The 17,951-nt window shown below is 51.9% G+C and overlaps 7 protein-coding genes across 7 annotated transcripts; 4 read left to right on the top strand and 3 right to left on the bottom strand.

Annotated features, from left to right (window-relative positions):
- Window positions 1–1,071: 1,071 nt before the first annotated feature.
- CCH1 (calcium channel protein) lies at window positions 1,072–7,722 on the bottom strand (the record flags this gene model as incomplete). Its single annotated transcript, XM_064834677.1, has 1 exon — window positions 1,072–7,722. One exon carries the CDS (start codon window positions 7,720–7,722, stop codon window positions 1,072–1,074), a length of 6,651 nt encoding a protein of 2,216 aa, XP_064697548.1.
- Window positions 7,723–8,677: 955 nt separating this feature from the next.
- Window positions 8,678–9,693, top strand: LTS14_001968 (uncharacterized protein; the record flags this gene model as incomplete). Its single annotated transcript, XM_064834676.1, has 4 exons — window positions 8,678–8,873; window positions 8,932–9,371; window positions 9,427–9,500; window positions 9,552–9,693. 4 exons carry the CDS (start codon window positions 8,678–8,680, stop codon window positions 9,691–9,693), a joined length of 852 nt encoding a protein of 283 aa, XP_064697547.1.
- Window positions 9,694–10,079: 386 nt separating this feature from the next.
- LTS14_001967 (uncharacterized protein) lies at window positions 10,080–11,260 on the top strand (the record flags this gene model as incomplete). The annotated part of the gene is made up of 2 exons (XM_064834675.1): window positions 10,080–10,094; window positions 10,148–11,260. 2 exons carry the CDS (start codon window positions 10,080–10,082, stop codon window positions 11,258–11,260), a joined length of 1,128 nt encoding a protein of 375 aa, XP_064697546.1.
- Window positions 11,261–11,428: 168 nt separating this feature from the next.
- puf6 (Pumilio y domain member 6) lies at window positions 11,429–13,489 on the bottom strand (the record flags this gene model as incomplete). Its single annotated transcript, XM_064834674.1, has 1 exon — window positions 11,429–13,489. One exon carries the CDS (start codon window positions 13,487–13,489, stop codon window positions 11,429–11,431), a length of 2,061 nt encoding a protein of 686 aa, XP_064697545.1.
- A 360-nt stretch (window positions 13,490–13,849) lies between these two features.
- BGL2 (glycoside hydrolase 3 protein) lies at window positions 13,850–14,770 on the top strand (the record flags this gene model as incomplete). Its single annotated transcript, XM_064834673.1, has 1 exon — window positions 13,850–14,770. One exon carries the CDS (start codon window positions 13,850–13,852, stop codon window positions 14,768–14,770), a length of 921 nt encoding a protein of 306 aa, XP_064697544.1.
- Window positions 14,771–14,947: 177 nt separating this feature from the next.
- LTS14_001964 (uncharacterized protein) lies at window positions 14,948–15,742 on the bottom strand (the record flags this gene model as incomplete). The annotated part of the gene is made up of 2 exons (XM_064834672.1): window positions 14,948–15,636; window positions 15,697–15,742. 2 exons carry the CDS (start codon window positions 15,740–15,742, stop codon window positions 14,948–14,950), a joined length of 735 nt encoding a protein of 244 aa, XP_064697543.1.
- Window positions 15,743–16,195: 453 nt separating this feature from the next.
- LTS14_001963 (uncharacterized protein) lies at window positions 16,196–17,941 on the top strand (the record flags this gene model as incomplete). Its single annotated transcript, XM_064834671.1, has 3 exons — window positions 16,196–16,309; window positions 16,364–16,765; window positions 16,814–17,941. The coding sequence occupies 3 exons, from the start codon at window positions 16,196–16,198 to the stop codon at window positions 17,939–17,941; spliced, it is 1,644 nt and encodes a 547-aa protein (XP_064697542.1).
- Window positions 17,942–17,951: the final 10 nt, after the last annotated feature.

Here is a 17,951-nt window from a genome sequence, read left to right as displayed (position 1 = left end):
GTCGAGTCGATCGTCGGGCTCGTTTAGAGGCGCGATCAGAGAGTAATGTAAGAGTTCGAAGAGTACTGCGCAGTCTGTTCTGATCCACAGAGCCAGTCCTCGTAAATGTAAGTGCAAAAATATCAGGCAAGTCGCTGACCGCTACAGTGAAATGCCCTCTGCAGGTGGCAGTCGTGTTAAATGAACAATGTCCGCGCCCAGGCCAGCCCAGCGGTGGATTGTCAGTCGTATCTGAAAACTCGTGGCGGAGCAATACCAGCAGTCCGAAAGAGCAACGCTGCCACTTCTCGCACACCGCAATGCAAGTCTCAGTCCAAGAGCACACCGCAAGCCACCTGTGCCGATTAAGTTGCGAATGAGGTCAAAAAGTGAGGGACTTGTGGTATCGAGTGGAAGCTGTGCGAGTCTTATCTTGCACTGATACCCGCAACGCAAGCAATCAGCAGGTCATTGCCCCGAGATGTCTCACGAGCGCGGGCCAAGCACCGCGAATTCGGTCCTGGTCATCTCCTCCACAATCAGTGAAGGAGGAGGATGTCACATTTGGGGTTATGATGTGCATGAGGACGTGCGGCGGGTGTATCTCAAACAGTACAAACATGAGAAGCACACTAGAGCGAATCGATTCGCTCCATTGTGATTGGTGCATTCAGCCTAACGGCTGTAGATCTGTATACGGCTGTAACGTAGCGTTGCAGATTACTATGAGGGCCATTTCGTCAGATAGTGGGTTGTGTTTGTGTAACAATGGCGGGTGCAGTGGGATGACGAAGATACACGATCGTAATTATGATGTATATCGGCTCAATGACCGTAGGATAGGCCCAAGATGACTTTACACCAGAAGGCGAAGACAGATTCGTATACAAGGCTATCATCAAATGCCATGTGATGCTATTAGGTGTGTCGTATAATACGCTGAAACCGCTTGCAAGTTTTATAATCAAACAGGAGCACCTCCATCGAGACATCTATACTGGTATCATCCCTCCAGAACGCCATAAAAATCACATTCATCACTTTATTCGAATCACCCTGCTTGGAAATTACTCATCCTCTATCGTAGATGCATCACGAGGATGGCCGTCTCGGATTCGTGCTTGTCCTTCTCGTGGTCATCGTCCGCTCCATACTCGCACCCCATGGACTCGATGAGAACACGTTCATCATATCGCTCTGGCTGACGGCACTTCCAGCACGACTTCGTGGGCCTGGCGGTGTAGGCGCCAAGTTCGGGCTCGGTGGTGGTGAGATACCTGGTCCCCCGGGTTCCATGGCCGCTGCAAAATGCCAGTCGGGCTGAATACTACTTGACGAGGCCGATGGTCTATGACGTGCTGACAGGCGAGGTGAGTGATCCAAGGGTGGTGCCAGATCAGCTTCGCCATCTGAATGCTGTATCGACCCACTTCTGTTTCGCATCATGCTGCTTTGCGCACTTGGCCTGCTAGTTCCGGCATCTGAGCCACTGGTAGGAGCGCGGCCTACTCCAAGGCTAGCTGCTGTGTTAATCACATCAAAGTCGACGGGTGTCACGCTGACTGACGGCACGTCGAATTTCTTCGCATCCGACACATCGTCTTCGTCTCCCTGCACAAAGATCTCCGGAACGCCGAATGATGGTATTGCTGTCATGCGTGCGTTTCTCTTCGCATTTGTAGCACGTCTGAAGCGCCGAGACCAGTAGAGTGTATCGAAGAAGCCCACCACAACATTTCGATTGACAGCCTCCTCGACACGTTGGAGTCGAGCTCGACGACGCAGATATTCTTCCAGCTTCAGACTCTTGTTGTCGCTAATGACCTTGTAGTGGGCTAAGATCATCAGGAGTGCGTTGAATGGTATGCCCTTGTCAGGATCTGCCGAAACCAGGACTTCTTCGTAGAACGTGTTCATGCGTGTCCGTCGCCTTCGTATCTCATCCACAGGCAGCTCTCTCAACCGCCGATTCAAGGCGTCAATGTCAATCTCATACGTTCCCGGGCCACCATCAAGAGGCAGCGCGGAGCCACCACTGGGTATCACCTTACAGTCCTCCATAAGTGACCGCACGGTGAAGTCGCCATCATATATCCGCATCTCAAAGACACCCGAAAGCTCACCAAGAAAACGCGGGAACGCTTCTTTGGAAATGTACCCAGCGCCGTTCGGATCGAACTCTGCCCAAGCCTGCTTGAAGCGCCTGATCTCCTCTCGGCTGATGACCGAAAGCCCGCTACTTCTCTGGTACACATACGAAAAGCTCTCATAGATAAGCGAGATGAACAGGTTGACGAAGATGTACATACTCAGGATGTTCCAGGAAACGAAGAGAGCTCGAGCCCACTCAGGGCTACCGCAGTCACCTTCCAGATAGTCGTCACCGACCGTGCAGTACGGCCAGACAACGGTGGCGTAATCTTCCATGATTTGATTCCAGCCTTCGCCAACGGAAGTGCGAAAGAGCAGAATCAGTGCTTTGGGCACAGTCCGCACATTAAGATTGTTGTTTTCATTCGCATTGAACCTCGTCAAACCGAATGTCTGAGTCAACGCTATGGCGTACACCAAGAACAGCACAAACCAGGTGGCTAGTAAATTTGCAATTGCTGTGAAACTGGCGGCGGCGGTCTTGAACAGCTGATCAAGCTGGTTGTTCCTCGGGATCAACAATAATGCAATAGACACCAGGAACAAGTTATGAGCCTGCAGGTAGTCGCGATTGTCGAGGTTTGTGAGCATGATGATAGTCGTGACGAATGTGCCTGCAACGGAGAAGACGGAGTAGACATCCCAAGCACTCTTGCGAAAACGTGTCCAAGATAGGCCAACAATTCGGATGACGATGTTTGCGATATACAGCATCGTGAAGCCGAGGAAAATGTAATCTCGCACTCTCGGCCAACCATTCGATTCGGGATACCACTCCAGGCAGAGCAATATCAGATGCACGACCAGGATGATGGTCACACTACGCTGCCATCTACCATTCTTGGTGACTGCACGACGGTAGCACCATTCTTGCCAGCCTTCTCGCTTCTTCTTCGTGTTTGGTCGTTTGCTAGGAGCTACTTGCCGCAGTAGCTTCCGTAGCTCTAGCCATGACCGTTGGTCGGTTGTCAAGAACGCCACGCCAGTCTGCTCCGTGTAATTGCGCATGAAGACAGATACGAACAATGTCAAGACGAAGACGGCTCCGAGTAAGTTGAAGATGACGAAGAAGATGGCGTTGCCCATCCGTGAGAACTGACTGGGTTGTGTAAAGATGCCTGTGATAGACGTCGCCCTCTGCTGGACATCAATCCAGCCTTCCTGTGAGACAATCTGGAAGAGAATGAAGAGCGCACCGCCGAACGAGTCGAAGTCATAGTAGCTGTTCGATGCTAGCCGTGGTGCTGGAAAGTTCCAGTTATATGGCGAAGCCATGTACTCACCCACACAGTCGCTGAGGTTATAGACAGCACCAGATGAGTCGTTGCATTCTTGCATTTGTCCGGCAAACAAGTTCAGGCCGTAGATGGCGAATGGAATGAGCAAGCTCAGCGATACGAAGGCCGCAGATACAACCTTCCAGCCGCCCAGTACAATGACAGAGTGGAATGTATCTCTAGCGCTGTCACTGACGTTCAGCAATCGCAGGGCTCTTAGTGCTTTGAAAGCGCCGACAGCACGAGAGCCTCCGCTCGGATTGTATAGCAAGGTGACAACATTGACCCAAAGTGTGATGAGCACTATACCGTCGATGAAACCCCACGAGCTGCGGAAGTAAGCATTAGGTGTCCAGAAGAAGCCATCCGCAATCACTTTGATGATCGCCTCGATCGTGAACAAGGCAGCAAATCCCATATCCGTGTATGAGAACCAATTGAGACTCATGCTGAGGTCGCGATGTTTCCTGAAGTACTCTTGTTGGAATAGCGGCGTGGTCACACAAGCCAGGAGCACCATTGCCACAATGGCCATGTAGATAAAAATCGAGAAGGTGTACCAAATCGTCGGATTTGGATCGAGACCTTGTATACGATCACTACCTCGACCTGGACCGACAATGCGCTGGCAGAATCTTCGGACAGGGTTGTCTGGTCTGAACATGAAGAGCGAGACGTTGTAGTTTGGGTGGCGACCCAAGTATTCTCTCTGCGTTACTTTGCGCTGTTCAGTCGCCTCAACCACTTCTCTGGCCAGGGTTTGCGGGTCGAGCTCCTCGTATGCTTTTGAGAGCTGTAGTCGAGCATAGAAGGGATTCGGTTCACGACGAAAGAGCTTGTTGACAGTCCAATCTCGTGCAGTCTCCAACCATCCACTGCTCTCTTTCACAAAATTCGTGCCAGTGTGCTTAATGCCGGAGGCAGGTGTTGCAGGTTCTCCATCCGCATTCTCTTCTTCATCAAGAAAGTCCCTGACTACGGCATCTTTCAGCAGCATGTCCACCGCAGCGTTGCCAAAGTCCAGCGGATCCTGTCGCTTCGCATAGCCAAACTTGAAGATCGTGCTCAGTGATAGAGTCCCGTGATTCGAGCTACCAAGCTGTGTCTCCTTCTGCTGCAAGAACATCCTGACCTGCTGCAGCCGCTTCTGATCCTCGCTGACGTCAAAATTCTCCTGGATGACAGCAATAAACATATTCAGTACGATGAAGAAGGCCAGAATGAACCACAAGATGAAGAATGTGGCGCCGATCCAAGCTGTGCCGTACTGTACATCAAAGCGCGTAACGTTGTACAGGATCGTCGTCCAATTCTCGGAGGACAGAATCTGGTACATGCCCAGAAACGAGTTGTAGATCGTGCTGAAGTTGACGTAGATGTCATTGCCAGCGTCGTCTTGCGGTGGGAGCTCGCCACGGAACAATTGAGATGCAAAGATGGCCGCGAGGTAGGTGAGCAAGAACACGAAAAGGATCAAGTTCAGGATACCAGAGACGTGTCGCAAGACAAGTGTGATGAGATCTCGGGTGAGCTTGACAGCCAGAACGACTCGGTATATCCGCAAAACCTGAAAGATAGTGAGCCAAGCGTATGGCTGTCCAGAATGTCGTATCATCGGGACCTGGATGACACATGTGATGATGACAAGTCCCAAATCGACCCAATTGCGGCGATGTCGGTAGAAGTCGCGCCAATCGGCTGCAAAGCGTAGCACGATCTCGATGAGCAGTACAACAGTGACAATAAGCTCTGAAGCATTAATGAAATGAGTTGTGTCTGGCCGGTTATAGGCAGTCCGGAGGCATTGCACGACCAATCCATAGACAATGACAGCGATCCAGAGCCAGTGTAGTTTGTCGTATATCTTCTTCAGACCATGCGAACGACGTTTTGGGCGATCTTCAGTAAAGTGCTTTTCATCCTCCGTCGGATCGTGGTCGTCTACCATGAAGGCACTACTCCTGCTCTCCTCTCGAATGACCTGGAAACTTGATGTGATGACTGCGATTAGCAAGTTGAGAAGCCAGAACGATAGGAAGACAATGCCACAAGCGAAGAAGATGGCCGCTGCTAGATAGTCGCTGTCCGTAAGGTAGTACATCAAGTCGGAGAAAGTGTTTGATGTCATGACGACGAAGACCAGCTCAATAGATTGTAGAATGTTGTCGAAGCTCACAGTACCGCTGTACGGATTTTCTCCTTCCACGCAGGTCGAACCGAACGGACACCAGTAGCCTTTTGGCTCACCCGAGTTAGGGACACCAGACGCCAGTAACCATGGCATGGGTGTGTTATTTGCCGCGATCCAACCACCGCAGAATTGGAAGTTGCCGTATGCGTTCAGCACATATTCACCCTGCGTGGGCTCTGTCTGGTTTTGCCAGTTCCACACACATGTTCTGCGAAAGCTTGACTTGAAGCTCTGCAAACCAATAATCGCGAACAGCAGCCAAAAGAAGCCGATGAGGAAAGCGACATTGAGAAGCGTCGGGGCCGCTCGCTTCAGACTGCGCAGAATCACGGAAGTGCCGCTAGTAATGCCAAGCAACCGTACTATACGCAGACAGCTCATCATGCGGAAGACGTAGAGGTGATGATTGGCCTCGACACCAGATGCCGAGAGCACGAAGCTAATCCAGAAACATACCACTGCAATAAAATCAAGGCGATTGAAGGAATGCCGCAGAAATGCTCGGTAAGCCAGACGATGTCGCTGGGCTTGTCGTGAGCCACCAGGCACATCTTCGAATGGCTGAGCTGTGAAGGTTCGTAAGAGCGATGGCGGCTCTGGTTGGCTGACACTGAATTCATCCTGCCTGCCCCTGACTGAGTGTTTCCTTTGAAGCGCGAAGAGATCATTCGCTTTCTTCGCCAGGGCTTTCTGGAGGCTGACGCTCCGGTCTATAGTGCTGTACTCGCGAGGATTGAACACAAACCCAGATACCATAACCTTGATCGCGATCTCGACCGTGTAGACGTTGAAGATCGCGAACAGCGTAAAGTCTGTCCAGTGGTGGCCCCACTTCAAGGGCCTGTGATCGGCCTCGTCGTAGACACTGTTTGCAGCGTCGATTGAAAGTACGATGGTCTGTATGACGATGAGAAGTAATATCATAGGCTCGAACAGGGGATGGACAAGTAGTGCGAGAAGTCGCTGTCGCAGCTTGCTTTCTGGAGGTAGTATACCAAGTGCTTTGCCGCGCAGTGGATTGCGATCAGTTACCGGCAATTCAGGTGGCGTGTCTGGTGCAATGATCGGAGATACAGCCTTTTCGCTTGCTGGTGAGGGCGGTGCACCGTCCATTCCAATATTCGGACTTACATGTCCCGAAGGAGGACCGACGATCGATGGACGCCTCGCCGAAGACAGCTTTCGTTGCCTACTTCGCTCAACTATGTCTGACTCGTTGCTGACGTTGACCACCCGCTGAGACATCTTCCTCAGCATAGTTCCAGTCCGTTGGAATGGCGATTCTGCAGCTGAGGGTGACAATGAACGATGGCGACTTGAATTCGTTCCATCGTAATCGGACCCAGATGTCCGACTCCCTGCTTCTAGTCGTGGCAAATCGTCGCCCAAGTATGAGCTACTTCGACCACGTCCTGGAGAAAAGCGGACACTCAGGTTTGAGTTGGCTCGAGATCGTTGTCTGTCGTGCCGTTGACCATCGGGTGTGACTGGTGCCGCAAGTGTAGACGATCGCATACGTGCGGCATCGGTAAGCGGCATGGTATCCTCCTCGTCTGCATGTCCTGTAATCGGCGAGAAGAAATCCGGCCCATCATTCAGCTCCACAGCAACCATGTCATCCGGGTCTTTTATTGTTCGTATGGTCGGTAGTGTTGGCCGACTCGATCTCGAAGGTCGTGGCGGCGTCACCTTAATCGCATCGTCATCATCCTCGTCAGGAGAATCGAAGCCTGCATTGAAGCTCAGTCCCGCAAAGCCAATGGCGGCCTGAAATGCTCCACGGTCGTCAACAGGTGACATACCCGCTTCGTCATCCTGGTCAGGTATGCGTGATGAAGCGCCATCTGGTGTGGTCACTATGGCGATTGGCGACAGAGGTGTGCCGCGTGATGGTCGTTGTGGTGGGCTAGGCGAGCGCTCGTTGATGGGCGCATACCGTCTGTTCTCGGGTCGGTCCCGACCTCGCACGAACAACGCTCGTCCACGATCACTAAGCGTTCGCCTATGCGACTCACTCCTGATGACACCCAGGCCATGCTCTTGTGTGCCGTTGCCATTGAGGTCTTGGAGGGGGATGGAATTTGTCGACTGATTACGGCGGTGCGCTGGATCGTCCGAGGCCATTGAGCTAGCGCTCCGCGCTTAGGATGTGTATATGCTGCGAGTACTGCATTTGTTGAGGTATGTCGGGCGTGAACGACTGTGTAGTGGGATGATGATCCGGAATATTATTATGCTCAGGGTGCTGCAAGTCGGAATCCTTAGGCACGCGGATGGATGAAACACCGTGCTGATGGCCCTGGATTTCCTGTCGTGTTCAGTGTCGTATTGATAAGGGATGGACTTCGCCTCAGGAGGTAGGCCGTCGTTTGTGATTTCGAGCGAGGGAGGAGGGTATGCTCAAAATGTATGCCCATCAGCAGCAACACTGAACATACACCAACGCGCGTTCTACAGAATCATGATCCGCGAACCCTGACTCCACTTTTACGCTTCGAACGCCGTTGCGGCCCACGCCGCCATACCGCCATGACGGAATCTTGCCGTCTCCATCAACTCATCAACTCGACTCTTCATATTTCATTTGTCCACGCCCGATAGCTAGATATCAATATGTCTTCCAGAAGACCCGGACACAATGTGAAATATCGTGATGCCTACCTGATCGTATCAGTCTGGCGGTCGCTGAATGCTCGGAATGCCTGCATCGACTTTGCTTATGAGTTCTCATGATGGCGTCTGGTAGGTCGGTCGTTCTTGCCAATATTGCCAACACTGCGCTCTTGCTATTTCCGTGGATGGTTGCATGATCATTTTCATGCCGTCAAGAAATCGCATGAAGCACAACAATCAGCTTTGTTGACATACGAGAATTCTGCAAACCCAAGTTTTCCGGATCGTCACTAGGAGCGGCGATGTTGACCTCGAACGCCTCTAGCACAGCTGTTGTGCCATACAGCGGAGAGTATGACAAGCAGCACGACTCGCAGCCCGTGAAGGTTGTTCGTCCCGCTCCCAAGTATCTTAAAGCGATGTTGACATCTCCCAGCACCTCTTTACGTCAGCCCACGACCTGATCATGCAGGAGAGCATTACCAACCTCGTCAGCGACGTCACACAGTTACGCACACGATGCGAGGACCTGCAGAATGCCAACACAGAGCTGGCCGAGCGTATGACAGACCTCGAGCGCAGATGCTGTGATGAGGTCGAGCAAGTGCCACATACAAAGGCCAATCTAACAGGCTATGCGTCCTCTGAGAACTCCACCGAGGGTGTGTTGCTCGGATGAGCCCATCTTACGGCCACAACCCGCTGACAGCTAGGTTTTAGATCCATACGGCGACCACGGCTCGCTCAACGACGATCGTTTTCGTGTCGTGGGCCAATTACTCGAGCAGTATCAGCAGCGCTTTGAGGTACAAGAGGCTCGCTTAATCAGGACCGAGAGACACCTCGAGAAGCTCACAACCTACAAGCTCAACTCGAAGGTTCTTTTCACTGCACTGAAGCACGAGCTGGATGGCCTTGATACTACAGGAGGACGTGAAGACGGACCTTGCCAACTGCCTACACCTTCGAAAGACTTTATTGTTGATCTGGACTTCGAGCGCGAGCAACTCCAAGGACGTTTTGATAGTCTCGAGACCGAACTTCTGGCTAGAGTCATCACTATCGAAGCGCGCCTTGCCACAGGCGGATCTAGCCAGGTAGGGAATGAAGACTCGAGTAAAACAGGTAACAAGCCGCCCGATAAGCTCAAGAAGGACGTGGTATGTTTTATTTGCATCTCTCAGTATCCAAACCTGCCTGCTAACAATAGTACAGCACAAACTCAAGAACTTCGCGAAAGCGATTACCCGGAAGCATGAGCAAGAGAGACTCATCGATAATGCTTACACGTAAGACATGCTATACCGCTACTACTCAGATCTCACTACGATGGCTGACAGTTCGGAGGAGGTTCGTGGGCCGTTCGAAGGCACGACAGTTGAGGTGTGGCAGTCGCGAGATCGTGTGCTCTGTCGTCTCGCCATGTATGGCTCCTACTACGAGGCATTTGAGGAGGCCCAGAAGGCTGTGAAGGAATTGTGACGCTCCGAGAGATCTTGGATATCGTGATGAGGCTGCACTAGATGCTGGAGACGTCCGCGGCTTCAGAAGCAGTGGAGTCCGGGATCGAGTCTCATCGTGTTGACTTATTGCCACGATATGACCATCGGTCGCTTGAATTCCTTGGAGTGTCGTCTGTCGCAGGTCGGATCAGGGCGTATTCTCCTTCTCCATGGGGAAGGAACACATGCAAACGAGATAACATCGCACTTTCCCTCTTCGTCGATGAGCCAAGAAGAAGCTAGAAGCTTGGTTCGCACATTCACATCAGTTTCGAGGGCACAACCTGAGATATTGTAACCGCAACGTGATTCAACCTCCTAACATACCTCAGCCTCTCTATGACGCGACACATAGCTGCCGCCAACATGGGAACGAACATGGTAGTCCAAACACGCAGCCTCACCAGATGGGAATTGGCTGACACCGACGACAGAACAATTACAGTCATAATGACCTTGAGGCCACGTACCAGGAAGATCTTCCCAAGACAATCGACGAACGCCTCAATGAGCTTGAGTCAAAGATGCAGCAGATCGTAGTTACTGCAAGCCAACCTGCTTCAACTTCGACTGCGTCCACTGGCCTGCAAATGATCGAGGACAAGCTTGGAAGTCTCAATGCCTGGATGCAGATCGAGGCGAAGTCTCGCGCAAGCATGTCAGCGCTCTACGATCGCGAATTTCTGAGAGTCGGTCAAGATATGTACTTCACGAAGAAGAACGTTGAGGCTCTTTATGCAAACATGCAACAGCAGCCGGTTGTGCCCGCGGAGGCACTCAGCGCTATTGGATCTGGGGACGAACAGGTCAATGAGCTGAAAGACCGTATCTCTGACCTCGAACTCGAGGTCGCTGAGGAAAGGGAGAAGCGATCTAAATTGAGCGAGCTGGTGAGCGAGAAGCTGCAATCGCTTGCTGTCACCCTCAAGGACTGCAACGCAACTTCTCTGAGCTTTCGCGAAGAACTGTGCGAGCTGAGCTGCGCCCTGCAGGCTGAGAAGGAGGAGCGTATCAACGATGTGGACTCGGTGAAGAAGACTGCTGCGAAGTCTCACGATAAGGCCGAGCAGGCAAAGCAGGAGTGCGTAGAGTTACGCGACTCAACGAAGCTGCTTCCCGAGCAGCTCAAGAACCACATCAGTCAGCAGATCGAAGACGAACTCGTTGAGATCAATGAGAAGCAAGAAGACATGTCGAGATACATCATGTCGCTTGCTGAGCGCATCGACACTCTCAAGCCTCCCAGTCCTGCTACGGAGAAAGGGTCGATCGAAGAGTTTCGTGCCACAATCACCAGCTTCGATACCGAGATCGAGGGTGTCAATGCTCGTATTGGCAAGATCGAGAAAGGCATTGCCGATGGCGATGGCATCAACGACAAGCGCTTGACGGACCTCGAGGTGCAGCTCGAGAAGTCCAATAAGCGTCACAATACCTTGGCTCAGAAGTCTGTCGAAGATCGGAAGAAGAACGATGACAGGCTCAAGGGTGTCGAAGCACGTCTGAAGGACCTGGTGGATGGCATGAAGATGATATGGAAGATGTAAGCGGCGACAGGATTCACGCCATAGTGCTACGGTGGCTGCGTGCCCAGACGAAATGATATGCAAGCTCTGGAGATCTGAGCGGACTGTACGCACCACGACACAGGAGCAATGTGTCGCCCGCACGAAGATGATTCCGTGCGGCAGTGTTGATACATGCTCAATTCTACACTAAGCTTTTAGCTTCACCAACAGAATCTTTGCACCAGCGTTGCCCTTCCCTCCCTCCGCTTTCTTTTTCTTACTCTTCTCACCATCAGATCCAGCATCGGCTTTCGCGACGTCGGCTCCTTTGGCTGCTTTCTCAATGCTCTTCTTGCCCTGCTCCAGCGCATTGCGTACCTGACTCTTTGTGTCATCTGATACATCTTCGCTCTCGAGCAAAGCCACGACGACGAATGAGCTCGGCGAGCATGCCCAGTCAACCAAAGTGTCAGAGATGACAGGGAATAGCGCATCGGCGAAACCTAGTTCACCCTCCGCAAGCTTCGTCGTCTTGGTCTCTGGATTAAATGCACCACCAAGCACAAGCGTCTTCAGCATGCGACCAGCTGCCGCGTTCGCGGCGACGTGCTCAGCGTCCAATGGATTGCCTTGTGCAAGCTGCGCCACAGCGGTCTTGGCATCTTCTTTTTGCGTTGTAGCTGAGTCGCTACTGGCTTCTAGAAGTGTCTCGGTTATGACTTGGCATCCAAAACTCGTCTTCACCAAATTCCCACATCTCTTCGCCACGAACTCGAGCATGGGAGGAGCAAGATACTCCATCAACCCTTTCCGTCGCAGATCTGGATCTTTCTTCGACGTGATCTTTCGTATCTCGTGGATTTCTGTGAGCAGGGCTTTGTCCTGGTCGTTCATCAACCATTTCGCATCACCTGCGAGTGGGTAAAGTAATGGTACGCGAGAGATCAGGTTGGTCGACACTTCCTCCAACCTGTTCAGTCGTGCTTCCTCGCCTTCTACGCTCTGGCCAAGCAGCTCAGATAAGATAGCTTTGCCGCTCATCTTGACATCGTCGGGTACATCGAGACCTGTGATCAGCACCATCTTGGCGTATTGATCCAATGACATGAGCTCGACGTTGTCTTTGTAGCACCTCAAGATGACTTTGCGGTCCTTTGCACTGCCGTATGCAAGAGCTAGGCACACTAATCTGCTGCCGCTCTTCGTGAACGCTAGATTGCGGTAAAGATCGCCGCCACCAGCTGCATCTGTACTGTCCTTCGCCTCCGCCTTCGTCTCTATGTCGGCCTTGAGGAGCTCCAGGAAGTCCGTGAACTCTTCTGTGCCAGGAGATAATGCTAAAAAGTACTGCAGCATGGCATCGTGGACCATGGTGAAGCCTGTCATCTTCTTTTGTATAAGCGAGTTGATCATCTGCAGAAGATGCTCAAGGATGGGTCGTCGCTTCTCAGGCGCCTTCTCCAGTATCGCTTTCAAATCCGCCGACTCCTTCTCTGCATCCTCGGCCTGGACGTTGCGATTGGCGAGTGCAAATTCTTGTCCATACCACTCCCGTAGCATGACAGCTTTCTGTTGCGGGGTCGCAATCTGACGATATATATCGTCCACAATCCAACCAGCCTCGGGATGGTTGATCAACTTCTTCACACCGCTATAGAATTGCGGTACGATAGTGTTTCGGACCTGCTGGTCACCTTCCACCACCATCTTTGCAACCAAGAATTTGCCGTACCGACTCTCTACCAGCTCTCGCACATCACCCTTCAGCTCCTCCACGATGATCCTTCGCTGTGTGCGATCGGCGTACTTCAGTGCTGTCTGTATAACTCGCACACTGTCGTGCTTGAACACGAATTCCCGCACTCGTCCAGTGATGATCTCGAACAACTCAGCGGTAAGCTGCTTGCGTTCCTCAAGTGGAACATGGCTCTTCCGTCTGAGACGTTCCCAGATCTTCTTGCTCCGGGCGATGACATCTGCGTTGGGCTTGGCAGCTTTCCGTTCCTTGGCCAGTTGTCTCTGCTTCGCATGCGCTTCAGCTGATGATGTCTCCAGCTTGAAGTTCTTCGAATCATTGTTGTTGCTACTGCCGTTGATTTTCGCTGGCGGCGCTCTTACTGCATTATCCTCGCCATCGGAGAACCCACCAATTTCTTCGTCTTCTGCTGCTGCTGCGTCGAGTCTGCTTTTCTTGTTTTGCACTGTCTTTTGCTTCTTCACGTCCTTGGCAGCTGCTGATGGTGCTTCTTTTCGTTTTGTGGCGGCCATTGTGGTTCTTTTGCAAAGCAGTGGGTGTAGGCAAAAGTCGCACACAGCTAATGGACCTGGTCACTCGAATATTTTTTGCACGTGAACTAGCGCCAAACGCCTGAGCTAAGCGAGAACCTTAAATACCTCCCCTGAGCTTCGAGACGCGCTCCTCAGACACTGATCCAACCGCTTGTTCTCCTTCACTATATTACGCTACCCTCTCTTCTATACACATTCCTTTCGCACGCATTGTGCAGTCGTTCCTTTACATACCCCAGATTCAGACACTCTGGGATCACCACACATTCTATTACCTGACCCATACCTGAAACCGCGGCACATTGATTAAGAATAACGTTGCGGGTAATCACAACCAATATGCGCACCACCACCCTGTTCGCGAGCATCGCGCTCGCTGCAGCCTCCGTTAGCGCACAGTCTAGCAAAGGCAACTTAGGCTTTGCTCTCGGCACGAAAAAGCCTGACGGCAGCTGCAAGTACACCCAGGACTACGAAGACGACTTCTCCGCCATCCAGGCCGCCTCTGGCTCCACGCTCGTCCGCGGCTATGCCGCCAGCGACTGCAACTGCGCTCAGCAGATCCTGCCCGCCGCTAAGAACAAGGGTTTCAAGGTCATCTTGGGCGTATGGCCCGATGTCGAAGAAAGCTACAACGCCGACAAGCAGGCCTTGACCACCTATGCTACCCAATACCCCGATCAGGTCTACGCCGTCACCGTCGGCAGCGAGACGCTCTACCGTGGTAATTTCACCGGCGAGCAGTTGCTCGAGAAGATCAACGACATCAAGTCTGTCCTCCCCAACATCAAGGTCGGCACAGCAGACAGCTGGAACAAGATCGCCGATGGTACGGCCGATGCCGTGATCAAAGGCGGTGTCGATCTCATCCTCGCCAACGCCTTTAGCTACTGGCAGGGCAAGGAAGTCGGCGCTGGCGCCACTTACACCTACTTCGACGATGTCCAGCAAGCTCTCGGCCGCGTCCAGTCCATCTCTGGTTCGCTCGACAAGATCGAGTTCTGGAATGGCGAGACCGGCTGGCCTACTGATGGCGGCACTAACTACGGCCCTGCTACTGCTAGCACCCAGCTTGCAAGCGAGTTCTACAGCCAGGCGGTCTGTGGTCTGCTTGACTGGGGTGTCAATGTCTTCTACTTCGAGGCCTTCGACGAGCCATGGAAGCCAGTCAGCATTGGTGACAACGGCAGCAAGCAGGATGAGACGCACTGGGGTGCTATGAATGCGGACCGCAGCGCGAAGTTCTCGCTCAAGTGCTAGGTTGATCAGGTTCTGGAGTTGGTGACGGGCAAGCAGGTGGCGTGGATCTTATTGGGTAGAACGAATCTTGGATAGGTCGTAGAAAATCATAGATCAGCTATCTTCATATCCGGTCCTCTGGGTATTGAACTTGCCGAACTCCTACGCTAATTGTCAAATGCTCGACGCCGTGTCGTATCAATCGTCGAAGCCACCGAAGTCCTCATTGTCAGAGCCGTCCACGTCTGCATCTCCATTCTGCTCTTCAGCCTTCTCGCCCTTCCAATCACTTACCCTCTCATCCTGCAACGCTTCCTTAACCCTCTTCCTGACGACCTTACTCAACGTCTCCTCTCCCAACTTCCTCAGCGGCGCCAAAGCTTCCTGAAGCACAACCTCACGCTTCACATCTACCTTGTCCAGCTCATCCACGTAGATATCAATGATATGATACCTCAACCCATCCGGCACCTTCCCATCTCTCGCGCTCAAAGGACTGTTCTCCAATCCCTCCAACAACCCTTCCACAACCTCGCCCTGCCAACCCTGCTGTACACAAATCTCAAAAATCTTCGCCAAAGAACAGCGGACCAGAAATAGAAATTTATCCATCCGCAATGCATCTATCCCGCTCCATTCTCGGGATATGGTGAACCAGAAAGCATCGAACCAGATAACAGTATTCTCCTGTCCCTTTAGCTTGTCAACGAGAGAGGCGAGATCTTTGCTGAGGTTTTGTTGGTGCAGGGGTTTGTCTTGCATCCATAGTGCGTAGAAGAGTGCTTTGTGCAATTTTTGGAGGTCGAGAGGGGTGAAGGGTTGTGTCGCGGGGCGCGAGGAGAGGTATATTCGTAGAGATGAGAGGGCTGAGAGGCGGGTTTTGCGGTCTGTAACGTTATGTTTATCAGCGGGTGCGAAAGTCAAGAATTGAGGTTATGGAGACGTACCGCTCGATGTTAGCTGTCGCATGAAGGGGTTCGCAGGTTGCGCCATTGTGAGATATGATCACGAATGTAGTCGGCGCAAGACGAAAGACTTGCTGGAGCTTTTGGAAATTTTGACTATGGTCGGCTTTAGAGGACGCTAGCTCCGAACATGCTTTGGACTAGTATGATTCTGCTATCTACTAATTGAGGTAGAATATCGCGGTAGCTACCTACTTCCTCTCCTTTCGAGTACTTTTAACCTTAGAAAACATTTCGCTTCTTAGTTATATAGTAGATGATAATAGCTATAAGAGATCTATATAGCTATTAGATAGCTAGTATGCGCTAGTATAGATATATATTAGCTCTCTTACGTAAGCTTTATATAAAGCTAAGGCTCTAACAGCGCTTGTTATTAGTCTTCTAACTATCTACCCCAAGCAGTTAATAACAAGAGCTTGTTAAGAAAGAGCGAAGACAAACACTACTACCAAGCCTAGCTCTATTAGCTTGTTCTTTAATGCCTCCGGCTATCAATTATTCGGTGAATTCACTTCAATACGCACAGACCAATACATATCGCGTCGCGTGCAAACACGTATCTAAGGTGATCTGCCACCGCCTTCACAACGATGTAAGTTACCCGATAGACCTATAGCGCACACTAACCTAATACAACACGATCCAGGAGGAGCAGTATCTCGTTGGCTGGAAGACTCCAAAAGATCCCTTGGTGCCGCCAGGGGCAATATGCTCATGGCATGGCCTGGCGGAATTGAGTGCCAGCCTCCATCATGTGCAGCTGTACCTGGAAAGCGTTTCAGCTGGCCGGCGGGTAGATGGAAATGGCCAGCCCACAACTCCAGGTCTGAAGCGGAAGTCACCCGACTCATCAGATTCGGATACTCAGAGCGCACCCAACTTTGCCACCTCACTGCGGAAGGACACTCCACTCCCCAGTCGGGAGACTTCTGTAATTTCCATTGGCAGCTCCTCTTCGATAACAACGACAAGTGAAGTCGTTTCACGCACTTTCGAGGTCTACAATGGTATACTGCAGAGAAAGGAAGGTAAAATCCTGGCAAAGAAGGTAAGAACTCACTTCATTGGAATGCAGACTAAAGACTGACGGTCATAGTCACGCGACGAGGGCATCGTCAAGCGTAATGCAGCTAACCTACCAGATGCTCCGATGCTACAGGCTGCAGCACATGCGACCACAGCCATGGCTGAACAGCAGATTCGCATAGCTTTCGAGAACAAGCTAGGCCGTCTACGCAATGTACGCTGGGAGAATTATGTCGACAATACCGCGCCTTCACTAGACTTCACCTTCATCGACAGTTTCACCTTACGGCCTGGTGTATATCGCAGCGATCCAGATGCACACGAAGGATGCCAATATCCATGCAGACAGCACATGGGCCAGAACATCGGATGCGAGTACCCTCGACTGTGTACCTGCCTTGAGTTCGCTGCAGTCAACGAGCCAGAGCTCAAGCGAGAGAACGAGGAACGCTACCAGCAGCATCTGCAGCAGAAGCAAGAAAAAGGCTACTTTGTGAACACGACAGACCTGCCGAAGCGGTTTCCGTACCAGAAGCCTAACAAGGACAACCCGCACATGCCCAGCAAGCTACAAACGTTCTATCTTGATCAGCGCTATCCGATCTATGAGTGTAACCTGAATTGCAACTGCGGTTCTGTCTGCAAGAGCCGAGTCGTTCAGAAAGGCCGGAAAGTGCCCTTGGTCATCTTCAAGACTCCCAATCGTGGTTGGGGCGTGAAGTGCGACGAGGAGCTCATCCGGGGCGAGTTCATCGACACGTACATTGGCGAGGTGATCACTAATGCCGAAGCGGACGTTCGCGAGTCAAAGGCCGGAAAGGACAAGTCATCATACCTTTACAGCCTGGATAAATTTGTTGGTGATGCGGAGGACCTGACGCCGGACACCTGCTATGTCGTAGACGGCCAATTCATGGGTGGCCCGACACGTTTCATCAATCACAGCTGCGAGCCAAATATTCGCCAGTACACAGTCAGCTATAACAAGCATGATCTGCGAGTCTACGATTTGGCTTTCTTCGCCATTGAGGATGTTCCCGCCGGGACGGAGCTCACTTTCGACTATATGGATAAGGATGAGGAGGAAGAGGAAGAGGTGCTGCGACAACGTGCTGAGGCTGCTGCTGATCCGAGTAATGAGGACAAGTTGCCTTGCAATTGTGGTGCGAAGAAATGTAGAGGCTATCTTTGGGTGTGATGAAATACCA

Source organism: Recurvomyces mirabilis, assembly GCF_035927965.1.
Source record: "Recurvomyces mirabilis strain CCFEE 5264 chromosome Unknown scaffold_4, whole genome shotgun sequence".
Classification (NCBI taxonomy): Eukaryota; Fungi; Ascomycota; class Dothideomycetes; order Mycosphaerellales; family Teratosphaeriaceae; genus Recurvomyces; species Recurvomyces mirabilis.
Note: the sequence above shows the minus strand (reverse complement) of the source record. Positions and strands in the feature narration are given on the sequence as shown.